We start from the raw sequence: 24,807 nt of genomic DNA, 5'->3' as shown, positions 1-24,807 counted from the left end.
AACACTGCCATTGCATCATCTGTAGTGATTGGAGAGTTGATAGAATCAAGTTGAGTCATGAGACTCCGCATGTGATTGACATGGGCAGCCAAAGGAGTGCCACTAGCCATCTTCAATTCAAAGAAAGCAATCTTAAGTGACAATTTTGAGATGTGAGAGCTAGCACAAAAAATAATATCAAGCTTCTGCCAAGCTTCAGAAGGAGACTCCAAATCAGAAATGTGATGAATATAGTCATCTCCTAAGCCAAGAGCAATGATGCCATAGGCTTTCTCCTCTCTAGCAGGATCTCGTGCTGGGCGTGTCGGAGCTGAGGATTCTCCAGCATTAGAGGCTGTTGAAGAAGAAGTTGAAGCAGGTTTGACAAGCCCCCAGAGGTTTTCCCTCATTAATGCAAACTTAACTTTCATCTGCCATGTGTGAAAGGCTTTACCATTGAACTTATACATATTCAAGAAGGTAGCCATGAGAGGGTCTAACCCAAAATGGGCAGTGTCTTCTCTCTTACAAGGCTAGAAAGATTTGAAAAACTTCAAAGTACAAGCATTTAGTGTAGCAAAGACTTGTAACCAAATTCCATACTACAAATCATAATGGAAATGATGCTTCAACTTGCATGCTTCATAGAGGTGGCTAAATGAAAGTATTCCAAGCAAATCCAGGCAAACTTTCCCATACACATATGAAGAGAGAGATTCCATGAATTCTCACCTCACAAAGCTTCAGGACCTGAGGGAACAATTGCTGAATATTGATGAAGTCATTCTAGATTTAGAGATGATCACCATCACTTTGAACTCTCTTCTTGAGTCCTATCTGGGTTTCCACACCTCGCTGAATTTGGCGAGTTGGTAGGACTTCTGTTGCAGGAGGAACAAACTCGTAGAAATATGGCAACCTGGGCTGGCGAGCATGCTATGCTCTCCAAGTTCAAGCCCAGGGGTAAAGGGCAGCAAAAGCCACATGCCAATCAGCCCACACATCAGCATAAATCTGATTCTGGACAGCCTTCTTATAAGGCAAAGGGTGATACAAATAAGCAGAAAAAAAAGGGCATCTGTCATTATTGCAAGAAGCGAGGTCATTATATTGGAGAGTGCAAGAAGCGCATAGCCAAAGAGAAAAAAAGGGATTCCGGTATGGCTCTGTCAGATGCATCAGTTCCACATTCTCATGATGGAGGAGATGTTGCAGCCAACTTTGTTGAAGAGCACTATGCCTTTCTGTCTTGCACTTAAGATTTTTCAATGGGTAGTTCTGATATTACAGCCACTAATGATGATGACCCATATGCTTTCTTGACTTGCAGTTATGATCCTTCAAAGGATGAATGCTCTTTTAGCATTTATGAGACACTTCATACTTGGTATTTTGACAGTGGTGTAACTCTGCATTCTTCACCCACCAAGAAGAAGGTAACTTGTGCGAATAATTCTTCTTATTCAGTGTGTGGAGTGGGAGACGTTATTCTCACATCCAGTGATGGCACAGATTTCAGAATTTCAGATGTTCTCTATGTGCCAGGGATAAAGAAGAATTTGCTTTCAGTGTCCTCACTCAATAGAGGAGGATTTTAGGTTGTTTTTGATGATAAGTGTGCAGTCAGAGACAAAGACAAAGAAATTACAGCTTATTCACAGTGATGTTTGCGGTCCCATGAGGACACCTGCTTTTGGGGGTTATCTCTATTTTGTTACATTCATAGATGACTTTACCAACTACACTTGGGTCTATGGTCTCAAGGCAAAATCATAAGTGTTTATGCATTTCAAACACTTTGTGGCTATGGTTGAGAATGAGACAGGACTCAAGGTGCAGACACTTCGAACAGATCGAGGGGGGGAGTATATGTCTCATGAATTTGAGACATTTTTGAAAGAAAAGGCATCATGCATGAGCTTACAGTGAGGCTTACACCTCAACAGAATGGCAAAGCTGAGCGGAAGAATCGCACCGCCATGGAAATAGATAGATGCATGCTCACAAGTAAGAAGTTGCCTCACAGGTTTTGGCTAGAAGGCCTCATGTGTGCCAACTATATTTTAAATCGGGCTCCTACAAAGGCTTTGAATACAATCACTCCCTATGAGGCATGGCATGGGAGAAAGCCTTCAGTGGACCATTTCAGAGTTTTTGGTTGTGTTGCATATGCCCACGTGCCTGTGGAGTTCATACACAAGTTGTCAGATAAGGCACTCAAATGCATTTTTGTGGGATATAGCTCACAAAGCAAAGGCTATCGTCTCTACAATCCTGCTACACGCAAGATTTTTGTTAGTAGAGATGTTATATTCTCTGAAAATTCTACACATACACATGCTGAATTTCAGACTCTAGCCTCTTCGAATAATGTGTTTGAGGGGATGCTTTTTATAGCATTTGGTTCCCCGGCTGAAACTCAGAATTTACAGCAACTTCCGCCAGATTCACATGTACGGATTCAGCCCCCAGCTGATTTAGTACAACCTTCGGGTGTGGATGAAGTTGTCAGGCAAGAAATTCAAGAGATACACGCAGCCAAAAAAGTCCCGCATTGGTTGCTTCAGACTCTCAGGGAGAGTAAGCTTGAGGCTCCGTTGCCTGGCAGGACTTGTAGTGCAGTAAGGCACATGGGGGGGGGCTCTTTCAGTTGAATCAGCTTATGCAGGTACTCTTCTTGATGAGGAGGAGCTTGAGACATTTGAAGAAGCAGAGGATAATGTGCATTGGATGAATGCCATGCACGATGAATTGCAGTCCATTCATAAAAATCAGACTTGGGATGTCGTTGATCTGCCACCAGGTAAGAATGCCATAGCAAAGTCAAAAGAAAGCCAGATGGGTCCATTGATTGGTAGGCTGGTTGCAAAAGGATATGCTCAGAAAAAGGGCATAGATTATGAGGAGACTTTTGCTCCTACATCCAGGATGACCACCATCAGGTCAGTTATAGCAATGGCTGCAAATTTTGAATGGAATGTTTCATCAGTTGGACATTAAAACAGCTTTCCTTAATGGAGACTTGTTGGAAGTGGTTTATGCCAAACAACCTCTGGGCTTTGAAATTTCGGGAAATGCACATCAGGTATGCAAACTGAATAAAGCTTTGTATGGGCTGAAACAAGCCCTATGTGCATGGTATGCCAAAATTGATGCCTTTCTAACCAGCAAGGGATTGCACAATAGTCCAATTGAGAGCACCCTCTACATTAAGAAGGATGGGGGGAATATTTTGGTCACCATTCTTTATGTAGATAACATGCTGCTCACCGGATCAAATGAGGAAGTAATTGCAGATTTCAAAGTCCAATTGAAAGCTACATTTGATATGTTAGACTTGGGCTTGTTACACTTCTTTTTGGGGATCCAGTTTATTCAAGAGAAATGTGGCATTGTTATGTCTCAGTCCAAGTATGTTCAAAAGCACTTGGACAGATTCAACATGCATGATTGCAAGCCTATGTTCACTCCCATGGAGCCGGGGCTGAAGCTTACAATGCATGATGTAGGTGAATGAATTGATGTCACACTCTATAGGCAGGCTGTTGGATGCCTCATTTATCTCTGCAATACACGATCTGATATTCAGTTTTCAGTTTCTCAGGTGAGCAAGTATATGCACAGCCCAAAGATTATGCATTGGCAGGCTGTAAAACACATCTTCCGTCACTTGAAAGGTACAAAGTCTTTTGGCTTGATGTTTCCCAGGGGGGGTGACTTGCAGATGCATGCTTACAGTGACTCAGATTGGGCTGGAGACTATGATACTAGGCAGTCCACCAGTGAAAATTGTTTCTTTCTAGGACATGCTTGCATTTCTTGGTTGAGCAAGAAACAATCTACAGTGGCTACCTCCTCATGTGAAGCTGAGTACAGGGCAGCTTTCACAGCGACAGTTGAATGTGTTTGGCTGCATCGTTTGTTTGCTGATCTTCATCTTTCATTGGAGGGTCCTTCTCCGATTCTCACTGATAGTCAGAGTGCTATAGCAGTGGCAAAGAATCCTGTGTTTCATGCTCGCACGAAGCACATTGAGGTTTACTATCACTATGTTAGAGAGAAGTTGCATGCAGGAGAGATCAGTATATTTATGTGTCAACACATGACAATGTTGCAGACATCTTCACCAAAGCACTTTCACATGAAAAGTTTGAGGCATTTCGCAGTGCCCTGGACTTATCTTCTTTTGGTGATTGATCATTTCCTTGTACATGACATTGGCACTGCAGGGGGGTGTTAGAATTATTATTATATTCTAGCAGTGACCAATGTAGTGTAATTAGTAGGTTAGGGTCACTTTTCCCTCTTTAGAGGTTTTTCCCCCTAACAACAGTTAGTTCACTAACTATGGTTAGTGAAGGATAAGGTTTTGTCACTTAGACAAAACCTTTCCCTCTTCTTGTGGCAGCTGGACTCGTATCCACATGTGTCACGCATGCTCCTCTCTCCGTGCCACTGATATGAGAGGTCTCATGTGTCATCTAAAGAGGATAGAAAGCAGAGAGAGGCACAGGAGAACTGGAATTATTCTCTGGAGAAAATCCGCTACAACTGGGGGAAAACCTCGGAACCAACGGGCTGCTCAAGAGCTCAAACAAACAGCTCAACAACCAAGAGAACGGGAGGCTCAGAGAGAGGAAGAACTGCTCCACAACTCTCCTTTAACACTGCTCACCAAGGCAGACTATGCTGCTCCACAAGGCAGAGGACTGCAGTGCTATGCTGCTCCTCTAGGTGGTGCAGAACAGGGAGAATGGGGTCCTATATATAGGCAGCCCCCTGCCTGGTCAATTGATCTAGAGGGGGCCGATCCCCTGCTGTAGGGCCGACCCCTTGCTATAGGGCTGACCTGCATGTGTGGGCCGACCCAGCCCTAGGGCTGCCCACAACCTTATAAAGGGGAGGCTCTCCCCTAGCCTATAAGGGGTTGACACGAGCCAAGGTGGCCGACCTGCAGGTCGGCCCACCCTCTGCTCTACAGCCCTCATCTAGGGCGCTTATAAGGGCACACCCATGGCTGCCCAGACAGTCCCGCAACCAATGACCGTTGTGGCAATGCATGGACCAGAAAAGGATGCTGGAAATCTATCAAGTCCTCCTCTCACAGGGGCGGGCACACCCACAACACAGGCCCTCTCTCTCTATGCTACCCTCACTGGGCGGGCACACCCACAATCAAGGCCCTCTTTCTCTAAGGTGACATCAGGAGATGTTGACCTCCAACTGGTGGCCAAGCATCAATACCTCAGACACACAAAGTTTGCACACAGCCTTAAACATGGCATGTGCCTCCTCCTCTTCTCTAGCCTCTTTGTCCACAAGGCTAGGACTGCTCTTCCTGAGAAGACTGTGACTCCTCCTCCCAATCACTTTTCATGATTCTTTTGGCTGCTAATAACTTCCAACAAATAGTACTTGCCCTAGCAACAACCACAAGCTCACCTCTTGATGAAGATGGTGATATCCCGGAAATGGAACCACTGAAACCAGCCTCCAGATAAACTAAAGGGCAGTAAATAAATATTAACCAGCAAGTACTAGTATTTCAGCCAATTAGAAAATAATTTCAGCAACACAAAGAGAACACAAGACCCACAAGTTAAAACGGGGAGCTAGATTGCTCCTGCTCAGAAACCGGATACCCAATTGGCCCCCAACCTTGACACCCCTTTTGGTATTTATTTATTTCTTTATTCAGAAGGCAAAATTACAGCAAGGCTAAATGCCATTGCACCTGTCCAAAAACAGCCCAACTGAATCTCGACACTTGCTTGTGCTCCATGGCCAGCAGTTCCAAAAATCCCATCAACACCTACAAGGTAGAATCACTTCGTGGCTATCCAAGCATCAATCCCTAAAACACACACAATTTGCACACAGCCCGGAGCTGTTACTAGCAGCCTGACTCAGCCACACAGCTCTCACAGGCTGTTACTAGTGCCAAACCTTTGCTGCCCTCCTGGGGATACTCTAGCTGATAGGGAAAAGAAGACGACTCTCCATGCAAACTATCTGATAGAGAATTTTGGAAGCAACTCTTTGCTGTCCAAAGCTGGCATGCAAGACGATACCCCGGATTGCCCTTCAACTGCTTTCTGACTTAGCAAAGGCTGACACACGCTCGGAGAGGCGAAGAAGATACGTGGCCAGATGTGAAGAGTATTTGAGCCAGAGGCAATGGCTACATCCAACTATGCGAGGCAGAGTAGTCTTGGAACTAGAGTTCAATGCCCGAAAGAGGCTCCATTCAGAAAGGTGGATTTTACATCCATCTGAAACACGGGCCAACTTCCCTGGGCTGCTAAAGCCAAGGCAAATGGAATTCGAGTACTCATCCACGGAGAGTTTGGATTTTGAACGGATGGCCATCTCCTCGGTGGAACAACAAAATGAACGCGAAGACCAACTCAGAGAGCGACAAGAACGTCTTCGGTGATACTCGGCTATCATCCCCAAAAGAATATGTCCACAAAGGTATGAAGCTAGAAGACCGGCTATGGCTGATGGACAAAGAATCCATCGTCATGAAGATAGGCGTGCTTCTGATAGAGAGACGCCACTGTAGATCCGAGGTGAATGAAGAGCAACTAAGGTAGTTTGCCGAAGTTCCTCTCACAACACAGAGAGAACCTACTCGGCCAATGGTATAAGTCAAGTTGTACCCTTGAGGCCTGAAGATAGTACCAATCGAGTCGGGAGTCTACATTGACCTCACAATTATGAAGGTGTCCACACCCCGGTCTTCAAGCACACTACCAGTTGATGCCACTCATCCTGAGTAACTTGAATAAATTTCCTATAATAGACCATGATGCCGAACAACTGTTTTGCTTCGTCACGGGTTATCATGAACTCTCTCCTCTACCCCTATAGCTTGTCAACTCAAAATTCACTTGACCCTTCTCCAGTAGGATCACCAAAATGTTGACGGCTTGGTCACTTACCCGGCTAACTCAGAAGTGCTCGGTCTATTAGTTGAAGATGCTCTTTGTGTTTGTGGATATGCGATTCACACACAGTCATGCAACCGGCACCTAGCTAGAAGCGCTGACAAGATCAAATCATGGACTTCTTCTTTACAGAAGAGGAGCCTACTTTAGTTGGATGTCATTGAGCACACGACCCTAAACCAGCCCTCCATAAATTTCCGTAGTATGAGGACAAATACAGGGACCGCACTCATTCGAGCTACCTCTTGGAGTGAAGCAAACCTAAGTATGGGTTAGGTCTAGTCATGGCCATTTGGAGATTGCATGGAGTTTTGGTGGACACCAACTAGTGCATGGGTGGAGATTCTACGTTTCTCTTTCTCTCTCGAATTTGTTGGTGGAATCACCTCTCTGCCTCTAGGTTGGTACCCACGATTCCCGTGTGGAGTATGGCATGGAATCTGGCTTGTGATTGACAACTACAACCTTGGCGACTCATCCTCCATCTTTGATATAATGGATCACTGCTAGGATAATAGGGTGTGAGGCTTGTATTTGTTCTAACTCTCATGTCATGTTGTAAGTGAGTGGAACATTCTCCAACAAGCCCCATGCTGAGTTGGTTGCATGTGTCTTGTTTGTAGAAGTAGGCCTAGGGTTTACATCATCCTCCCAATGGTCTCACAATTGTAGGTTGTATCATGATTCCCTCGAAACAAGCCTAGCGAGCATTGTAGATGTATGACATCATTTGACACGATGTATTCAGATTTTGTAATGATAGGTCCTTTTTGGTCAGTTGCAAATGCTAAATAAACCTTTCTTTTTAGAGCCTTGGCTATGTGCCCAAATAATACAAACGAATTAATAAAGGTGGCAGTCCATCATTTATCTTAATAACTCTCTACCCCTAGAAATCCAAAAGAAAAGAAAAAAGAAAAACTTGAAAAAACTCAAAAAGAACAGATCTAGGATATAGGTAGGTTAACATGTTTTGTTGCGTAGAGATGTTTTGAAATGTGCACATGCTTCAAAACATTTCGTACACAATGAAATATATTTTGTTGTGGCTCTATTTCATATTGGCAGATTCTTATATTAGCTCGTTTCCACCTCAGGTTCAAGAAAGAAAGAAAGAAAGAAGGAAAGAAAGAAAGTCTATTAACGTCCACTGGAGACCAAAAGGTCTATGGGACAGCAAGAAACCCTCTAGTACATCTGCTTTAGGAAGGGCACATGGCAGCTCCTAAGGAGTGCAAAAAGCCACCCACCTTATTTAGAATACCTACATGATAGTCTGGAAGAGTAAACAGCCATACATGAGTTTAAGACTGAGAGTCTTTTGGTTTTGATTTGAACTCTTTGATTAGTGCTACGCCTTCACGGTAAACTGCCCATTTTCCATCCTTTCTGGCAGCCCTGACTTTAGTTAATTCAGTTGTCTTAATCTTAAGTTGAGCTTGTGTAAGCTCCTCTGCTATCCATACTTTGGTGCCCTTCAACTTGCAAGATTGTCGAAGAAGCTTGATCCGCATATCTTTTGATTTCAGTGTAAGGATTGCATGACCTTTTTAGTGCAAAATAGAAGCTGGCCTGGAGTCGTCATCATCGTGCTCATCATCATCCACCCATTCAATGTTGGGTAAGCTTGCTTTGATCTTTGTCAATATTTCACTGTATGTGTCCTCCTCTTTGTACCAATCTTCTGGGAGTCCCCCTATTCTAATCTTCAGCGCATTATCACATCTAGCTTCGTGTTCTTTAATCTCTGCTTGGATATCTGACTTACATGCTTTGGTGTCCATTTCCACAATCACTTCCTTCTTAACAGTTTGTACTTCAGTGTGAACAAGATCTTTGACTGTAGATACTAGCTGCGGGGTAGGAGGGAAATCCTTACAAGACTTTACAGCCTCATCAATTACTGCCTGCTTACCAGGCCCTTCCAGATTGTGAAGTCAAGCCTTTACTTCTGCCAGTTCCAATCGTAGCTCTCTCACTGTCTGTTGCAGATAAAATATCTGATCTGTTGCCCAAGGATGGGCTGTTTTGAGCCTTCTTGTTGGTAATTCTGTGCATATGGAGAGGGTGTCATGGCTGCAACTGTAGAGTACTGAGTCTTGATGGATGTTGAGGGAGTTGAGGGGGACTTGGAGGAGAGGGTAGGCCAGTCCATAGTTGGTTGTCTGTTTGAACCCCCTAGCTTAATCTAACCCCTGGGTTGGGTTGGGGGTTTAGCCCAACTCGGGGTTTGGGTTAGTTAGCAACAGCTAACGGGTAAGGAGGGAGAGGTATGGTTGCTGCTGACGGGCTATACGGTACTGGTTGCCTGCTGACGGGCTGTACGGACAGGCGGAGAGGCACGGACGATAGGACTGTAACGGACGGGTGGAGAGGCACGGACGACAGGACTGTACGGTACTGGTTGCCTACTGACGGGCTGTACGGACGGATGGGGGAGATGTATGAATGATGGAGGTACGGATGTACGGAGGTACAGACGAGGTACGGACGTGGGGGGAGAGAGAGAGAGTTTAGCTCTTTCTTGAAGATAGAGATGCTCTCGTTGAGATACTCTCGTCTCCCGCATCAGGTCAATTTCTTTTTGGTAGAAGATCATCTTTTTCATTGGTTCATGCCATATCTTGGATAATTATTCTTGTGTTATAAGATCTTTGGTGGCGATATCTTTGTTAGGAGATCTGGTGCGTTAGGTTCCCAATACTCCATACATTCAATTCTTGCCTTGCACTTTCATTGCCATTACAACTGTAACGTCATAGCAAGATGTTGGCATAGAGGCTCTCCTCCCAATGGTATCATGTTTGTCTTTGCTAGCAAAACTAGGTAGAGAGTCTGAACTCTAGCTCGCAATGTTTCTATTAGAAATCTCTTTATCACCTTTCCATTCTCTTCTAAGATATCTTGGTGGTTCTTGGAGCCTATGCTTGGCATCCATAGAGAATCATTGCTAGTGAAATTTGTGATTGTTTGCATGTACTATACAGAGTGCTTTCATTTCCCTAGAATTCTTTGTCTCTACGCATGCGTTACATTTGTAGTTGTCTCTTACCTTTGGATGATTGAATGACTACTAAATCTTGTCCTTCAAAGTAGAAGGTGATTTGGTTGTGACATGTCACAAACAATCATGATGTCTTACATGCTTACATGCTCTTCATCTCTTGCAAAAGCAAGCACATCAGCAACACGACAAATGTGTAGCCTATGATTTGTGCCCTCGCCTACATGTGGAGCCTAATTGTATCAATAAATAGGCCAATAGAGTTTGGGAAAGGGGGCATCCTCGTTTGGCACAGATTTCCCCATGCATAGTGGATTTTTCATTTGAATAAGAGACATTTACTAGTGGCCTTGGTAGTTTGGCCAATAATTTCTCTAGTAATCTGACCATATCTTCTCGTAGGTCATGGGGGGCTCTGAGTCTTATGATTCGTGCTTAGAACTTTTTCCAAGGTAACGTTCTCAATGCTTGAAATCTATGAAGCAAGAATAGAGTGCGTATAATTGCTCGAAATCTATGAGGAAGTAAAGAGTGCATTGCTTTACCCTCAGCGATTGCTCGTATTGTGGCTTTATGGAGAATTGTGGAACGATTTTGGCAAAATACCAAAATGCGTAAGCGGGGCAAAGGGAAATACAATGCTTGAAACCCTAAAGAATAGATTGACTGCGTCTTTTGTTCATTATTTTAATTTACAAATGAAGCAATAAAATGGAAATTTGGATTTTTGCTTCTTTATTTTGCTACATGGATCCCAACTCAGACATCCTAGCTTCTCAATTTATTGTATGGCTCGTTTCTCCCCCCTCGTTAGCACTGCGTTCCAAGCAGAGCTATCGTTTCACTTTTTTTAAAAAAGTGTCCCACACCATTTTTCGCCACATGGCCCCCTACTATTTTGGTTCTCTCTCTCTCTCTCTCTCTCAGGGAGTTTGCAAATCATTCGAACTTTCCTATACACGGGCTTCCATCACAGGTGTTGCAAATTAATCATTCATTCATCTTGACAATTGTTTTCCTTTGACATAACCAATTGAAGGCAGTGCTCACGAGTACTTGTACTCACTTGCTATACTCATCCCAATTTATTGGGCAACAGTTTTTTCCACCTTAGAGCTTGACTTATCTAGACGTTTTTGGTCTCAAGTTATTTCACTTTCTTTTTTCTTTTGCCCATTGTTCTGGTTCTTGCATGCTTTTGAAGTAAGTCGTGTCATTATTATTTTCGAGTGTATGTTATATAAGAAAAAATGACATTATTTTGTTTCTTCTCTTTGAGAATTTGTTGTAAATTCAAGATCCTTTTGATAGCATTGATACTGCAATTCAGCATTCAAGTGGGACATGTGGTAAAAGATTTAAGTTCAAATGACATAAATCTTCCTCAAGCAAAGTACATAACCTTCCATTCAATGGGCTTGGTGATCTTTGCAGGTTCCAGGTGTTCCTATCATGTATATTACTCAACACAAGTATTCTATTGAGAGATTGCCAGAAGCTACTATGGGAGGTGGTAAGTTGTTGTCCTTGTTTTATAATGTTTGATGTCATTGATATCGCATTATATAAATTGTTTGCTTACGCTATGGTATGGTATTGTGGTGTCTATAATTTGTGTTTATTTAATTCTTCAACATGTATTTAGAAACCACATTTAATTGGAGAATTGGTATTTGGGAAGAAGGGTTTTCAAGAGCCCAAAAGTTGTTCTCCAAAGTTGGTTGGTTTGAGCCTCTGGCCCCTTGTGGGACTTGTTATTGCTCAATTTGGGACCTTTGTGTTGTTGATTCTCCCATCTTATTGTTTCATGCCCAATTTGTGTGCATTTTGTTAGGAAGCACAAGAAGGTTTGTGCAAACAAAAGGTAGTATGCATATGATGAAAAAGCACAAGTTCAAGAGTGTTTGGATATTCTAGGAAAACATGCAATTGACAAAGCAAGAGTATAGACTAGTTGAGGTATCTTTGCTTTAAATGTAGTTCTCATTTAGTTGGTTGTTTTAATTTTGTTTCTTGCTATGTCAGTCCGAGGGTGTTAAATGTTTTGTTAATCATACATATTTTCAAATTGTGAATTTCTTATTGCAATGATTCCCAAGGTTCTGCACAATCGATGGGAAGCTTTATACGTTTGCTCTAAATGCAGCAATATATGACATCTAATACATAGCTAGAATGAAGATTTTATTAAGGAAGTACCACTAAATTGTGCTATATAGTCATTTATCGAATATGAACAACATTTGTAGGTACATGTAAAGGTTTTAGAAGTTTTATAAAATATTATTGGCTAAATTGACGCGACAACTTTCACAGATGGTTGGAATCTTTTTAAGAAGATACAATCCTTCCTACCAACACCTGCTATGACATAATACATCATTCATTCATAACGTTGTATAAAAGCAGAGAGTTAGAGAAGGTTAAGTATGGCACAACAACGTATAATGAAAAGCCTTTGTAGATCTACCTCAGTAGATTCACAATGCAAGAAGCTTTCTCATTCCCAGAGGCACAAGAAGAATATCCAATGAAACATTTGGATGCAAGATTCTCTGAGATTCATAATTGGTTCCCACCTAAAACAAAGTCACAAATCAAGGGAATACACCATGACATGATTCCGGACCTAATATGCAAAGAGGATTTTGGCTAATATTTTCAATCATATAGGAGTGGGAAAAAATTACATGTCAAAAAAAAATTACACTCCTTGGTAGGGGAAAACTATAAGATTGGGTGCAACACATATCCTCGCAGCTAACAAATTACGTATCCACTATCCATAATGGCAAAAGCTACATTGCCCATCTATTGGCCATTATAATTGGGTTTGCAATACAGCAAGAGATAGCCTCTACATCCTCTCAACACAAGAAATAGAAGACTTTGAAATGTTGATATTATCTTTACAATGGGAACTAGAGCCCCTATCTACTCTTAATGCGGATGACATGGATGGACGACAATTCGAGTAGATTCCCAATGCGGATCTGTGCCAAAGAATTCTGCAACTTAGTTCATAATTGCTACCACAACAAATTGACTCGAGGGAAGAAATCCAAGAGGAAGCCATGCCACACAATGACATTTACAGAAAAACACCTACAGCTGTCTAATGCCTTAAGCAAAAGGGAGAGGTCAAGCTATCTCTCTTCCAAATGCAAGTCTCTTGTGATGATTTGAAAAAAGAAATGGTGCACTTAAATGAAAGCGTGCTACTTAAAGAGGATCAAAGCCATGCCACAATAGATATAAACAATGAGTTGCAGCACAGCTTCACAGAAGGTAAAAATTCAAATTCAAGCACTAAAGAAGGAATGCATAGCATCAACGGAGACAATTGTGAATGCTAAAGCAGAACTGGATGCTCAAGAACAAGAGATACTCCAACTCCGCATGCTTAATGATACAATTGCCAGGGCAGCCAAAAGTAAATCAACAATTCAATAGTCTAAAGCTTGCCTAGACCTCAACACTAGGCAAGTATAAATAAAAGTGCATAAAGCTACAAAATCGAAAGGGTAATAATTTCCAAGTTGGAACTTCAACTCCTGAGTCAAGCCGATGACAAAGTGGAGGAGTCAGCACAAGATCTATTGCTACAAGGCATCACTGTATTATACCAAGATCTTGTTGCAGTCCTCTAGCAAGAGGATTAACTCAATGGAAGAGTACGCATTCAGCGGAAACACTTGCAGCTCAAGATGCTACATGCAGTATCCGGTCTTGATTGGACCACGCCAATGAACACAAAGACTCTCTCGGATCTATGCCAAGAGATGGATGAGGACAAGAGAAATGTATTTAGTCTCTCAGTACATGCAAATCTCATATGGTTAAAGCCTGATGCAATACTTCTATATGAGTGTGTGATGGAAATCCCTCCTCTGCAGGTAGTAGCTAGAATCTTGCCCTTAGTGCAACAATCACCATCAACTTCACTGGGATATAATTCCAAGGCAAATCCTACATTGAAGTTGACAATGCCTCCCAAAAGTGACAAAGATCTGCTCACTAATGGTGTCCTACCTTCAATCTAATCTCCTCTATGTTACCACTCTCTTTTCAGGTCTTCTCAAATCCCTCCCTAACTCTAGTAAAATCCTTCATTCCTTTCCAAATCCATCCTAACCCATATTCCTTGCCATGCCTCTTCCCCCATGCCTCCCAACACTACCTCCTAATCTAAGAATCTAACTTCTACCATCCAATAACACCTAACTTTTTCCTACCACTTGAATACCCTTCCTTGGAGGACTATCAAAATGGTAAATCCATTTGCCCTGCTCTTCCTTCACTTTCCATCAACATCCCTACTCTTAAGAATACTGTAGTACGCAGAGTGTTCCATGAAGTGAAAGTGGAGGAAGTGCAAACGAGAAGCCGGCACGATTGCGAGAAAATTAAAGGAGTTCGTAATCTGTACAGCATATGGGGCTTTTCAAACAACCAACTGATTAAAACAAGAAAACTTTCTTGTTTCTGCAGTGCGTGCATCATAGGGATCATGACGATTATGAGATCATTGCAATTGTGAAGACATGGGAGCGAGTTCAAGTTTTTCTTCTACTTTCAGAGGGAGTGATAAACAATGGAGAGACAAACGACTCCCCACAGTTTGGGGAGAGTTTCGATGACCTCACTGACTATCTGGAAGAGGGGGATAACTTTGTAGCTGTCGCTGTGATCTCAATTGAATTTCCAATGGAAGGCACAATTAATGATTCGATCAATGAGCTTCACGAATTGGATAATCCGAATCGAACACCCACATGAGAGTTGAATAAGGATACATACAAGATTCCCATGCCTAGTAATCCCATAGGTAATGTTTGGAAGCAATATCCACATATGCAGTCAAGAGGAAGATGGGATCTCTCTGAGATTTTCATGCACATTCGCATCGGGGTCAAGCAAGAATGCTCAATATTGTTAGGCTTTTCACGGACAAACTGGAGGATTAAATGCCAACACAATAGTACAGGGGTTTAGATTGCTAGGTATGTGCTTCCTAGTATCCTATGTAGATGATGTGGTTTTGCTTGCCAAAGATGAGAGGGGTCTAGAGATGCATGAGGGACTTTATACGAATTCAAGCTTGCAAGTAAATATTTCCAAAACAATATTATCAATACGTGATGTAGAAAAAGATTTCAGTGTGTGTGTGAGGATGAGCACCTAGAAGTGATTCCAATTTACAAATACGTAAAGACTATTATAATTGCAATGCTTGTAGAATGAGGATACTTTTCAGCTTCCTTAATTAATGCCTATGGATTGGGGAATTAGGAATCTCTTTTATGCAATGTTTTTGTAGATATTATTTCAAAATGGTTTTAATACGAAAGAATTGGAAGTGAAGGGGCAAATTCCCTTTCCCATTTTATTGGCTGGATTAGTTATCTTGGCGTTTGAGGGGGAAGCACTTTTCATTATCTCAATAGGGTTTAAAAAACGTATGCAAATAGATTGCCACTCAAACGCTAAACACAAGGGCTCGTACAAGGCAGGGGCTGATGGGATGCATGATGCTTTTTTTTGGAAAGTAGATTCTCAAATCTAGTAGGCAAAGAATGGTAATTGGAGAACTGGGAATGTATGGTGGGAGACAAAGTTCTACAAGAGAGAAATCAATTGCATGTTTGTTGTCAAGAGACAAGAATACTGGGAGGAGATGTCTCTCATGTTGCTGAAAAGCATGTGACATTGGATTTTATTGTCTGGTGTCCAAGTTGCTTGTCATGTGTAGGCACGCAAAACTTAGAAGAGATGACACATGTAACACTCATTATAACCTTTTAGCCTTTGTCAGATGGGGGTTTCTTGGTTGGCCTTATAGGTTAGTGAGACTTTGTAAGAAGCAAAGCACCTCTTCCTTTAGGCCTTTCTTTCTCGAATCTCTACATTGCACATCTAAGTGTTCCTCATATCATCTTCAGCGGAGGGGCTGCAGAGACATCTGAAGGTCCTAGAGGTGTTCTGCAGGAGAGACTTGACAATCAACCTTGGGAAGACCAAGGTTTGATCTTCAACACCTCACGCGCAGTGCTTCATTGATGTAGCTTCACTTACGGAGGTGAGCCAAGTGAAGATAGTGCAGTCCTACACATACTTGGGAGTAGTCTTCAGTGGACCCATCTTCATGATGACTTAGGTAGCCAAGGCACGACTCCTCACACGGGGCAAAGTGCTTTGGCCCGACTAGAGAGGCAGTGCTTCCAGGCACACACTTTCAAGATCCACAGATGAAGGGTGGTCTTTTCGACACTTTGGTGCGGCTGGCCATCATGTTTGCAGCACCCTTCTAAGGGAGTGATCTCTCGAGGACAGAGTGGAGGAGATTTGAGCAGCTATAGGTGACTATGGGATCTAGATGATTCGGAGTAAGCCCTCAGTCCCACATGAGATAGTATAGGCAGAGTTCGCCATGACATATCTCCAGGTTGATGCCATATGTCAAATAGTGACATTCATCCATAGAGTTTGGTAGTTACCTCACTGGAGACTATCGAGGCTGGCCTTAGAGTCATCTAGACGACTAATTGAGAGATGGGCAGATACATGGTAAATGCACGTATATCCACACACATCTAGAAATGTTAGATCAAGAATATGTTCATTGGATGGAAGTTATGGACACTTCTTGATGGAAAAGTGCATGCTCTATCACAGATTTCCACACAAGTGGAGTAATAGAGAGAGGGTTTGTTTTCTTAAACATTTCAAAATATTTTCCACCAAGAAGCTAGAGTAATAGAGAGTTAGTTGTGAGGTAAGGTGATGGGGGGTAGTAGGTCATAAAGGAGGTGCTAGAGTAAGATTTAGTACTAACATAACAAAGATAAAATATCTATCTAGGCTTTATCAATGATATCCATATCATATCTTACTCTTTAGAAATTAAAGCCCATTATATGCATCACAAACATGCATAACATAGAAAGTTTTTGAACATCTTAGAGAAGAACAACTTGATTGTACCATGAGCACATGACATGTGCATGCATAGCCATGCCACGCATATTTATTAGGGATTGAGGTACAAGGAGGTGATTTTTAGAGTAATTAGGAGCATACAGAGGATTATTTTATGTATCCAATACTGGTGATGTCCACATAAGGAGAATACATATGTAAGGATTGAAATTCAAGAGTGACATTTGCTCTTATTGGTTTTAATGAAAAATATGGACATTAAAAAAGAAACTAGAAAAGGGAAGTGTTGTGGATGTACTTGTAGTGGCTCCAATTTTGTTCAGCAACTAAGTTGGACCTTGGTTGTGACAAAATCCTCATGGCAACAAGTGGATGTGGGAGCTCACAACTAGCACCATTCATCGTCCACCATTTCCATGCAAGTGTAGTTTTGGCTAGTGCTTGTACATACGGGCTGTATGGAGAGGTTACAAGATTGTACGGAGAAGGTACAACGGATTGTACGGAGAGGGTACAACAGATTGTATGGAGAGAGGGACGCATAGGCCACTTGTGACATGGAGAGCGACTAGAGCACACTCTATTGAGGTCCGGCCTATCATAGCTTTCCTCGGAGGAAATTGTCAGAGATGAGGGGTCACTCTGGACATAGCCCAGTGGGGTTCAGAGATCGAGTAGACCACGCCCTCCAATAGCATGAGACAGCCCGACAGACGTAAATCCAAGATATTTTCATAGCTCACAGGCGAGCCACAACAGTGCTGGGCTTCGGCTTCTGCGTCCCACCTCTTAGTTTGCTTCAGTTTGTATTTGATTTTGTTCGAGCTCTTGATCAAAGTCAACCACTTGGCCTTTTATACGAGTCACCTTTTGAAGGGAGGGCCAACCCTATTCCTTGTACCACTCTCTCTCTCTCTCTCTTTTGTTCCGACCACTTGGGCCCATATGGTGCCAAGGCATATGCTAATTCTCTCAACCTTTACTTTGTCTCCAAATGGCTCTTGTGTTATCCATATACGGGATCCATCGTGTTTGGAGGGATACGTACAGACATCTGGAGATGACTGATCTTGCAGACGCAGCTGGAGGTGCACGTGGAGGCCAGGCGAGACGCACGGAGATCGACGGTGCGATCCCAACTGCTTGGTTGGTTCCACCTGAGCCTCAGATCCTCATGCCTGGTGACACCCGCTGGCTGGGACAGTTCACCCCCCGTGGCATTCCACTGGTGATCGCAGGACGTATGGATGACTCCTCTATCTCTTTCTTCGCGGTTTCTGGGGATGGAGGACTCAGGAGAGAAGGTGCGCTCATCGACCCCCTACTCCCGTGGCAGAGGGTTCGGGTCGTAGGCCTCTTGGGGAAGCTCTGGCGTACCGACCCTAGCATCGAGCAGGACCAGGTGCAGCTTTGGCGTCTTTGGCTCTGGGAGGGGCGGGCCTTGTCAGAGCTTGATTGGGACCCAGGAGAGTGGTGGTGGCCAGAGATTGTGACAGGACAGGGGCCGACCTCCTTCTTCGCCTATAGTACGACTCTGGGCAGGCGAGTTCTCGGGAGGATGCAGAGCCGCCCCCCCCACCCAGCGACCCAGCTGGTACGCACAGGGTATTTTCAGGTTCTTTTTGCAGGCATTCTGGAAGGCCTTGTGGGAGAGCTGGCGGCCGCGGAAGATCTCATACTTCTTGTGGCTTCTTGCCCACAAAGGTCTTCTAGTGGGGAGCTGGCTGAGGCAGATTGGCCAAGACGGATGTTGCCAGATTTGCCATGCGGATGAGGAGACACCAAAACACTGCCTGTGGAGCTGCACTCACGCCCAGGATGTGTGGAGGTGGACTTTTGGGATTCTTACTCGCGCAGCACCAGAGCTAGGATTGATCACTTGGGGCGCGTTCTGTTGGTGCAGCACCGCACCTGGTCTTCATCACTTATTCGAGGCATGCCAGCAGGACCCCACTTTCCTTATTACACAGGGGACGTGGGGACCGCTCGAGGGTATCCCACAGCACCTAGCAGAGGCTGATACAGGAGTTCGGGAGAGGCAGCCAGTCTGGGAGATTATTAGCAGCATTACAGGGTGGCACATCTGGACCTCGCGCTGCGCGCAGATCCTCGGTGGCACCTCCTTATCGACTGCCCAGATCATGGCGGAGATTTGGAGTGAGATTATTCATACCCTCAGAGGCCAGTGGGACCAGATTCAGGGAGACTCCCGGGCCGGTCAGGAGAAGCGGAGACGCTTCCTCCGGGCTTGGGACACACAGGGCCTCTTCTTTGAGCAGACTACGCAGGGCCTTCGGTGGCACTACTCACCACCCCGATGGCTGTTCATTCATACTCGTCTTATCCCTCCGTGAGAGGATGGTTTATTTTGCTACCTTTTAGGGCTGTGTCCGATTTGTGAACGCAGCCCGTCAGCTATAAGCTGACCTCTTGTATCTTGTTCTCGAAGTAATATAATTAGCACTGTTTTTTCGGAAAAAAAAATATACGGGATCCAAATGGCCCTTGTGTTATCCTTGCCAATCCGGCGACTACTTCGAAAAAGAGCCATTTGTGGCTCAAAACCCGTAGGGTTTGGATGGGCTAGATTCCTTAATATGCTTAATGGCTGTCTTAACATGCTCAATGCATGTTAACATGCCCTCCTTCCTATTGCTGAGCCGCCCCCGAATTAGCTGCAGTGTAGTGAGTGAGTGGAGAGGACCGTCTAGAGTATGGCATAGCGGTTCAGTTGCCATGGGGTGATCTTGTGAAAGTGGGGTGGCATGCATGTCCTCGAATGCTCGAATGTGATGGCCATGTAGACTTTTGAGGTGAAGGTACAGGCGTGGGTCTTGGGACTGGGAGGGGCCGATGTCGGGGTCGAAGACAATCTGATTGTTGAGATTGTGAAAGTTTGTCGTCAATTGGACAACTTTGGGCGGGGAGATCTCGGAGCAGTAGGAGGATAAGGCGGTTCAAGTGCATTGTGGCTACCACCGCAGGGTCAGGTGCCAAGCCGTAGGTATCGTTGAATGATTGAATGCGAAAGCAAAATCCTTCCTAAGTCATCTGCTTGGGGAAGCTATGCTTAGGAAAATTGTAGGTCTTTGAATTGGGCCCAGGTCCATCGTCGTTCCATGGGCATGTAGATGGAATGGGTTTGTCTCTCAAGGGGTGCGCTGCGGTAATAGCGCCAAAATTGCTTCTTCAAAAATGGTGACTTGCGTCTGCATCGGTGAGGGAGATTGGCGCGTTGGGAGCTAAGTTATAGCCTTCACGTGTGCGCTTCGGGTTGGCCCTCCTCCAGTTGTTGAAGGACTGAGTGATGAAAGTGGTGAAGAGGCAAACTTCCATTATCTCATACAAATGAAGGCGGGAGACTTCGAGTTGGGCCTTCCAATGATGTATGAGAGTGCTGTCCAGTAACTCTCGGAAGGACTGGAGGTCGGGCTGCCAATGTACGTCTTCTGGTGGAGATGAGGGAGGAACCGGAGGAAGATCATCGATATTTGGCATGGGTTCCTCCTCTGCTTGTCCTATTGTGGAAAAGTCCATTGGATGGCTGGCCACAGCAAGATGTTCAGAGCTTCGTTAGGTAGGTCGACTGGAGCGTTGGAGGACATGAATTGGGAGGTCTCGTGCTTTTGGGTGCTAGTGTTGGATGCGCGGGAGGAGTACTCAAGTTGGTTTGTGCGGGGAAGGGGAGGCGGGACGGGATTGACGGGTGGTTGAGGAGGGTTTGCGGGGTTTGTGGGGTCGGGATTAGGAATATAAGTGGGTGGGGTGGTGGTGTTGAAGACTGAGATGGCTCGCTGACCATCCTTCTCGGTGACAACTTCGGGATATGCTACATGAATTGTTTCAAAATTGCTAACGAGGGACTCTTGTGAGTCTTGGAGAGCTTATAGCACCCTGTTGAACAAAATAATGATTTTGAGGGGGTTGTAGGTCGTGGAGTGATATGCAGCTAAATGCATTTGAGCTTGAACCACCGAAGCATGGCCATAGGTCTGCATCTAGTCGATGTCAGCTCGCATGCTTTCAGGAGTACATGCCCATGGGTGTAGTTTTTTGGGCTTGGCATGTAACCAGATTTTTCTATCCTAATCTCTGTTGCAGATCACGGGAGTAGCACCTTGATCTTCCACCCAGCCAATTCTGCCTAAGCTTCCCAGCAAGAGAGAGAGCTATATCGAAATCACGTAAAAATCTCACATTCTTCACTTCTCTCACTAGCCTTGACAGACCCCAAATCCCTAGATAGATCTAGATGCCACATGTCATCCATATAGGGCCTTCCTAATGCAACATTTCACCCCTCTCTTGGGATGCATTTAATTCCTTGCCCCTAGGCACAATCTTTGCACTAGGCCCTTGGTCTCAGATCTATCTAGTCTGGTGCTATCAGCCCTCACCTAGGACCTTGACATTAATCCCTCCCGATCATTTATATAAAGCGCAAACACATATATTACAAAGATAGATCCTATAAGGGAAATGTCGACTGATTCTTCCGAGGTCATGCTACCTCGGCTAGAGCGTAACATTCCTTCCCTCTTCAGACATCAGCGTCCTCGATGATAAAGTCTGGGAACACTCTCCGCAACTGATATACGGATTCCCAGGTAGCTTCGGATAGAGGCTGACCATGCCATGCAACCAACACCGTGGGTATCTTCCGATTTCGTATTTGCATTGTTCCTCGGTCCAGGATTCTTGTTGGTTTGCGCCTTGCAATATCCTCTATCTCCTGAAACAAAACCACACCTTCGATTAGTGAGTCACCAGTATGTAAAAATTTCTTTAAGCGTGAAACATGAAAAACCGGGTGCACCTTACACCCCTGTGGCAATTCTAATTTATAGGCTACACTGCCTATTCTCTTTAGAATTAACCACGGCCCACAGTATTGAGGTGATAACTTAGCACACTCTCTTGAAGTCAACGACTTCGAGTGCGAAGGAATTCTGAGAAAAACTTTTTCTCCTTCTTCAAATACTCTTATAGACCGATTTTCATCCGCATACACCTTGGCTCTATCCATAGCCTGGCGGATATTCGCTCTCGCAAGTGCTAGCATCTCCCGCATCTGAACTACAAAGTTCGCGGCACTAGGCACTTTCTGAGGTACTCCAACTATAGTCGGATTGGCTGGTCTATAACCATAGTTCAGTTCAAACGGACTGAACCCAGTAGATGAATGTTTCCTATCATTGTAGGCAAACTCCAACAATGGCAACCACTTGTCCCATGTATGTTGCCTCAATGACACATATGCCCTCAGCATATCCTCTAAAGTCTGGTTGACTCTCTCCGTCTGACCATCCGTCTCAGGATGATCCCCACTACTCATTCCCAACTCAGTCCTTAGTGTCTCAAATACCGCTGTCAAAAAATGACCGGTAAACCTGACATCTCTGTCTGACACTATGGATCTAGGCAATCCATGCAGACGGAATATATGTCTAATGAACAAATCCGCCACTTGCGGGGCACTAACAGACTCTCTAGTCGGAATGAAGTGAGCCATCTTGGTTAGACGATCAACCACCACAAGGATAGAATTATACCCACCTTGCATTACAGGTAGCCCTACAATAAAATCCATGGAAATGCTCTCCCACTTGCTTAGTGGTATTTCCAAGGGCTGTAAAAGTCCGGGTGGCTTCACCCGCTCGGCCTTACTTACCTGACACGAGAAACACCGTGTCACATATTCATGAATATGCTTTTTCATCTTTGGCCGAAAGAAATCTCGCTTCACGAGATCATATGTCTTCTCGACTCCTGGGTGTCCCGCACACGGGCTATCATGGCACTGTCGAATGACTCTCTGCCTGAGATCATTCTGACCAGGTACTACAACCTTGCCATTTCTAACTAGCATACCATCCCTTATGGTATATCTTGCATAAGTTTGGCCTTTTCTGGATGCCAGGTCATCCTTTTCACTTTCCCCGGGTTTTAACACATGAGCCTTAGGCCACAAGCTCTGGACAAACTCGTCCACCTTCTGAGTTTCTCTGATCTCGGTCATTAGAGCACTCTCTAATACCGTGAAACTCAGGTTGTGCATAATGCGAGACAACGCATCAGCTACCTTATTGTCTTTTCCTCTTCGGTACCGAATCGTTAGATTAAACTCCTGCATGAGCTCTGCCCACCTAGCTTGGCGGCCCCTCAAGTCAGGCTGTTTACAGAAATGTTTCAGAGTATCATGATCCACATCCACATAAAACTCTGAACCATACAGATAATGCCTCCATGTTTTCAAAGCATGGATAACAGCATACAACTCCAATTCATGAGTTGGCCAATTCCTTTGAGAGGGAGAAAGCTTCTTGCTTTCAAAGGCTACTGGCCTTCCCTCTTGAAGGAGGACTGCTCCTACCGCAATGCCACTCGCATCGGTTTCTAGGAACAACGGTTTCTGGGGATCAACTATTTTTAACACCGGTCCTGAGACCACAGCTTGTTTTATGGTGTTAAAACTTTCCTGTTGATTCTGTCCCCAAATAAAAGGTACTTTATCTGAGGTCAGATCAGTCAATGGCGATACTATTTCGGAATATCCTTTGATATGCCTTCTATAAAACTGGACAAATCCCAAGAATGATCGCAACGCGGTCAGACTCTGAGGGATTGGCCAAGTTAGTATCGCAGCCACTTTCTTCGGATCCATTTCTACCCCCTGTGGAGTAATTATGAACCCTAAGTACTCAAGCCTAACCATACACAGTATAGTTTTCTTTTTATTCACGTAAAGACTGGCTTTCCTCAAAGTACTGAACACTATCCTTAAGTGTTCACAATGCTCAGTAACACTTTTACTGAATATCAAAATAAAATGTACTACGAACTTTCCGATATACGGACGTAGTAAATCGTTCATGAGCATGACGAAGGTCGCTGGAGCATTGGTAAGTCCGAAGGGCATTACCAAAAACTCATAATGACCAAACCTGCTTCTAAAAGCGGTTTTATGCACATCCTCGGCTCTAATCCGGATCTGATGATAGCCGCACTTAAGATCTATCTTGCTGAAAATCACGGCTCCATGTAATGCATCTAGCAAATCATCAATCCGAGCCATCGGATACCTGTGCTTAACAGTGATATTATTCAATGCTCTGTAATCTATACAGAGGCGAAACGTATCATCCTTTTTCCTCTTTAATATCACTGGTGAAGCAAAAGGTGAGAAACTTGGTTGAATCTGCCCCAACTTGAGGTATTCTTCCAGTTGCCTACGCACCTCTGCTTCTTCAGTAAAACTCATTCTATAGGGAGGTCTATTTACAGGCTCTGCCCCCGGGATCAGTTCAATCTTATGCTGAACTTTCCGCTCTGGAGGTAACCCATAAGGTAGTTCATCCCTAAAACATTCAGAGAACTCCTCTGTTATAAGATTAGCCAGCTTGGCCATCTCATCACTTTGCGTAACATCAGTGCTAGTCGAAGAATCATTCACCGACTCTACCGATGCGGTGCAAAGGTACAAAAACTCTACTTGAGCCTTTCTGATTTCCATCACGGAAACCAACGGTCCCTGAGGTATATCTTTTTCACCTCGCAAGACATAAAGCACATCATTCATCTTGAATTGATATACGTGCTTTTTCCAATCAATGGCTGGATTCTTACTAGAATGCCACGCCATTCCCAGGGCTATATCCGCATGAGCAAGCTTGGTCATTTCAAAATCAAGCTTCTCAGTATAGTCCTGAATCCGAAGCTCCAACTGGGTAACCCTTTGGTCCCATACTTCAGTTGAACTTCCGTCTGCCATCCTGACTGTGTACGCATAGTCAGATGGACTTGTCCTTAATTTCAGCCTCTTCACGAGCTTGGAGTTAATCACATTGTGAGTTGACGCTGAGTCAAACAACACAATGACATCATGATTGGCCACTTGCCCTTTCATTTTGATCAACTCCGTATCGTTGAAGGCTG

General features: G+C 44.1%; 1 protein-coding gene across 4 annotated transcripts in view; it reads left to right on the top strand.

Annotated features, from left to right (window-relative positions):
• The window catches only part of LOC147904304 (PIN domain-like family protein), a 67,497-nt gene that overhangs the window by 33,479 nt on the left and 9,211 nt on the right, over positions 1–24,807 (top strand). For 2 of the 4 annotated variants that reach the window (XM_087393984.1, XM_087393989.1), the window contains exons 8-9: positions 10,336–10,385; positions 11,368–11,446. In XM_087393984.1, the coding sequence (XP_087250110.1) occupies positions 10,336–10,385; positions 11,368–11,446 (129 nt within the window). The remainder of the gene's footprint in view (positions 1–10,335; positions 10,386–11,367; positions 11,447–24,807) is intronic. The other 2 variants (XM_087393997.1, XM_087394001.1) reach the window with 1 other exon arrangement.

The sequence above is a fragment of the Dipteris shenzhenensis genome, chromosome 2, assembly GCF_047967505.1.
Source record: "Dipteris shenzhenensis isolate YYH24624 ecotype China chromosome 2, Dip_SZ_1.0, whole genome shotgun sequence".
In the NCBI taxonomy this organism is placed as follows: Eukaryota; Viridiplantae; Streptophyta; class Polypodiopsida; order Gleicheniales; family Dipteridaceae; genus Dipteris; species Dipteris shenzhenensis.
Note: the sequence above shows the minus strand (reverse complement) of the source record. Positions and strands in the feature narration are given on the sequence as shown.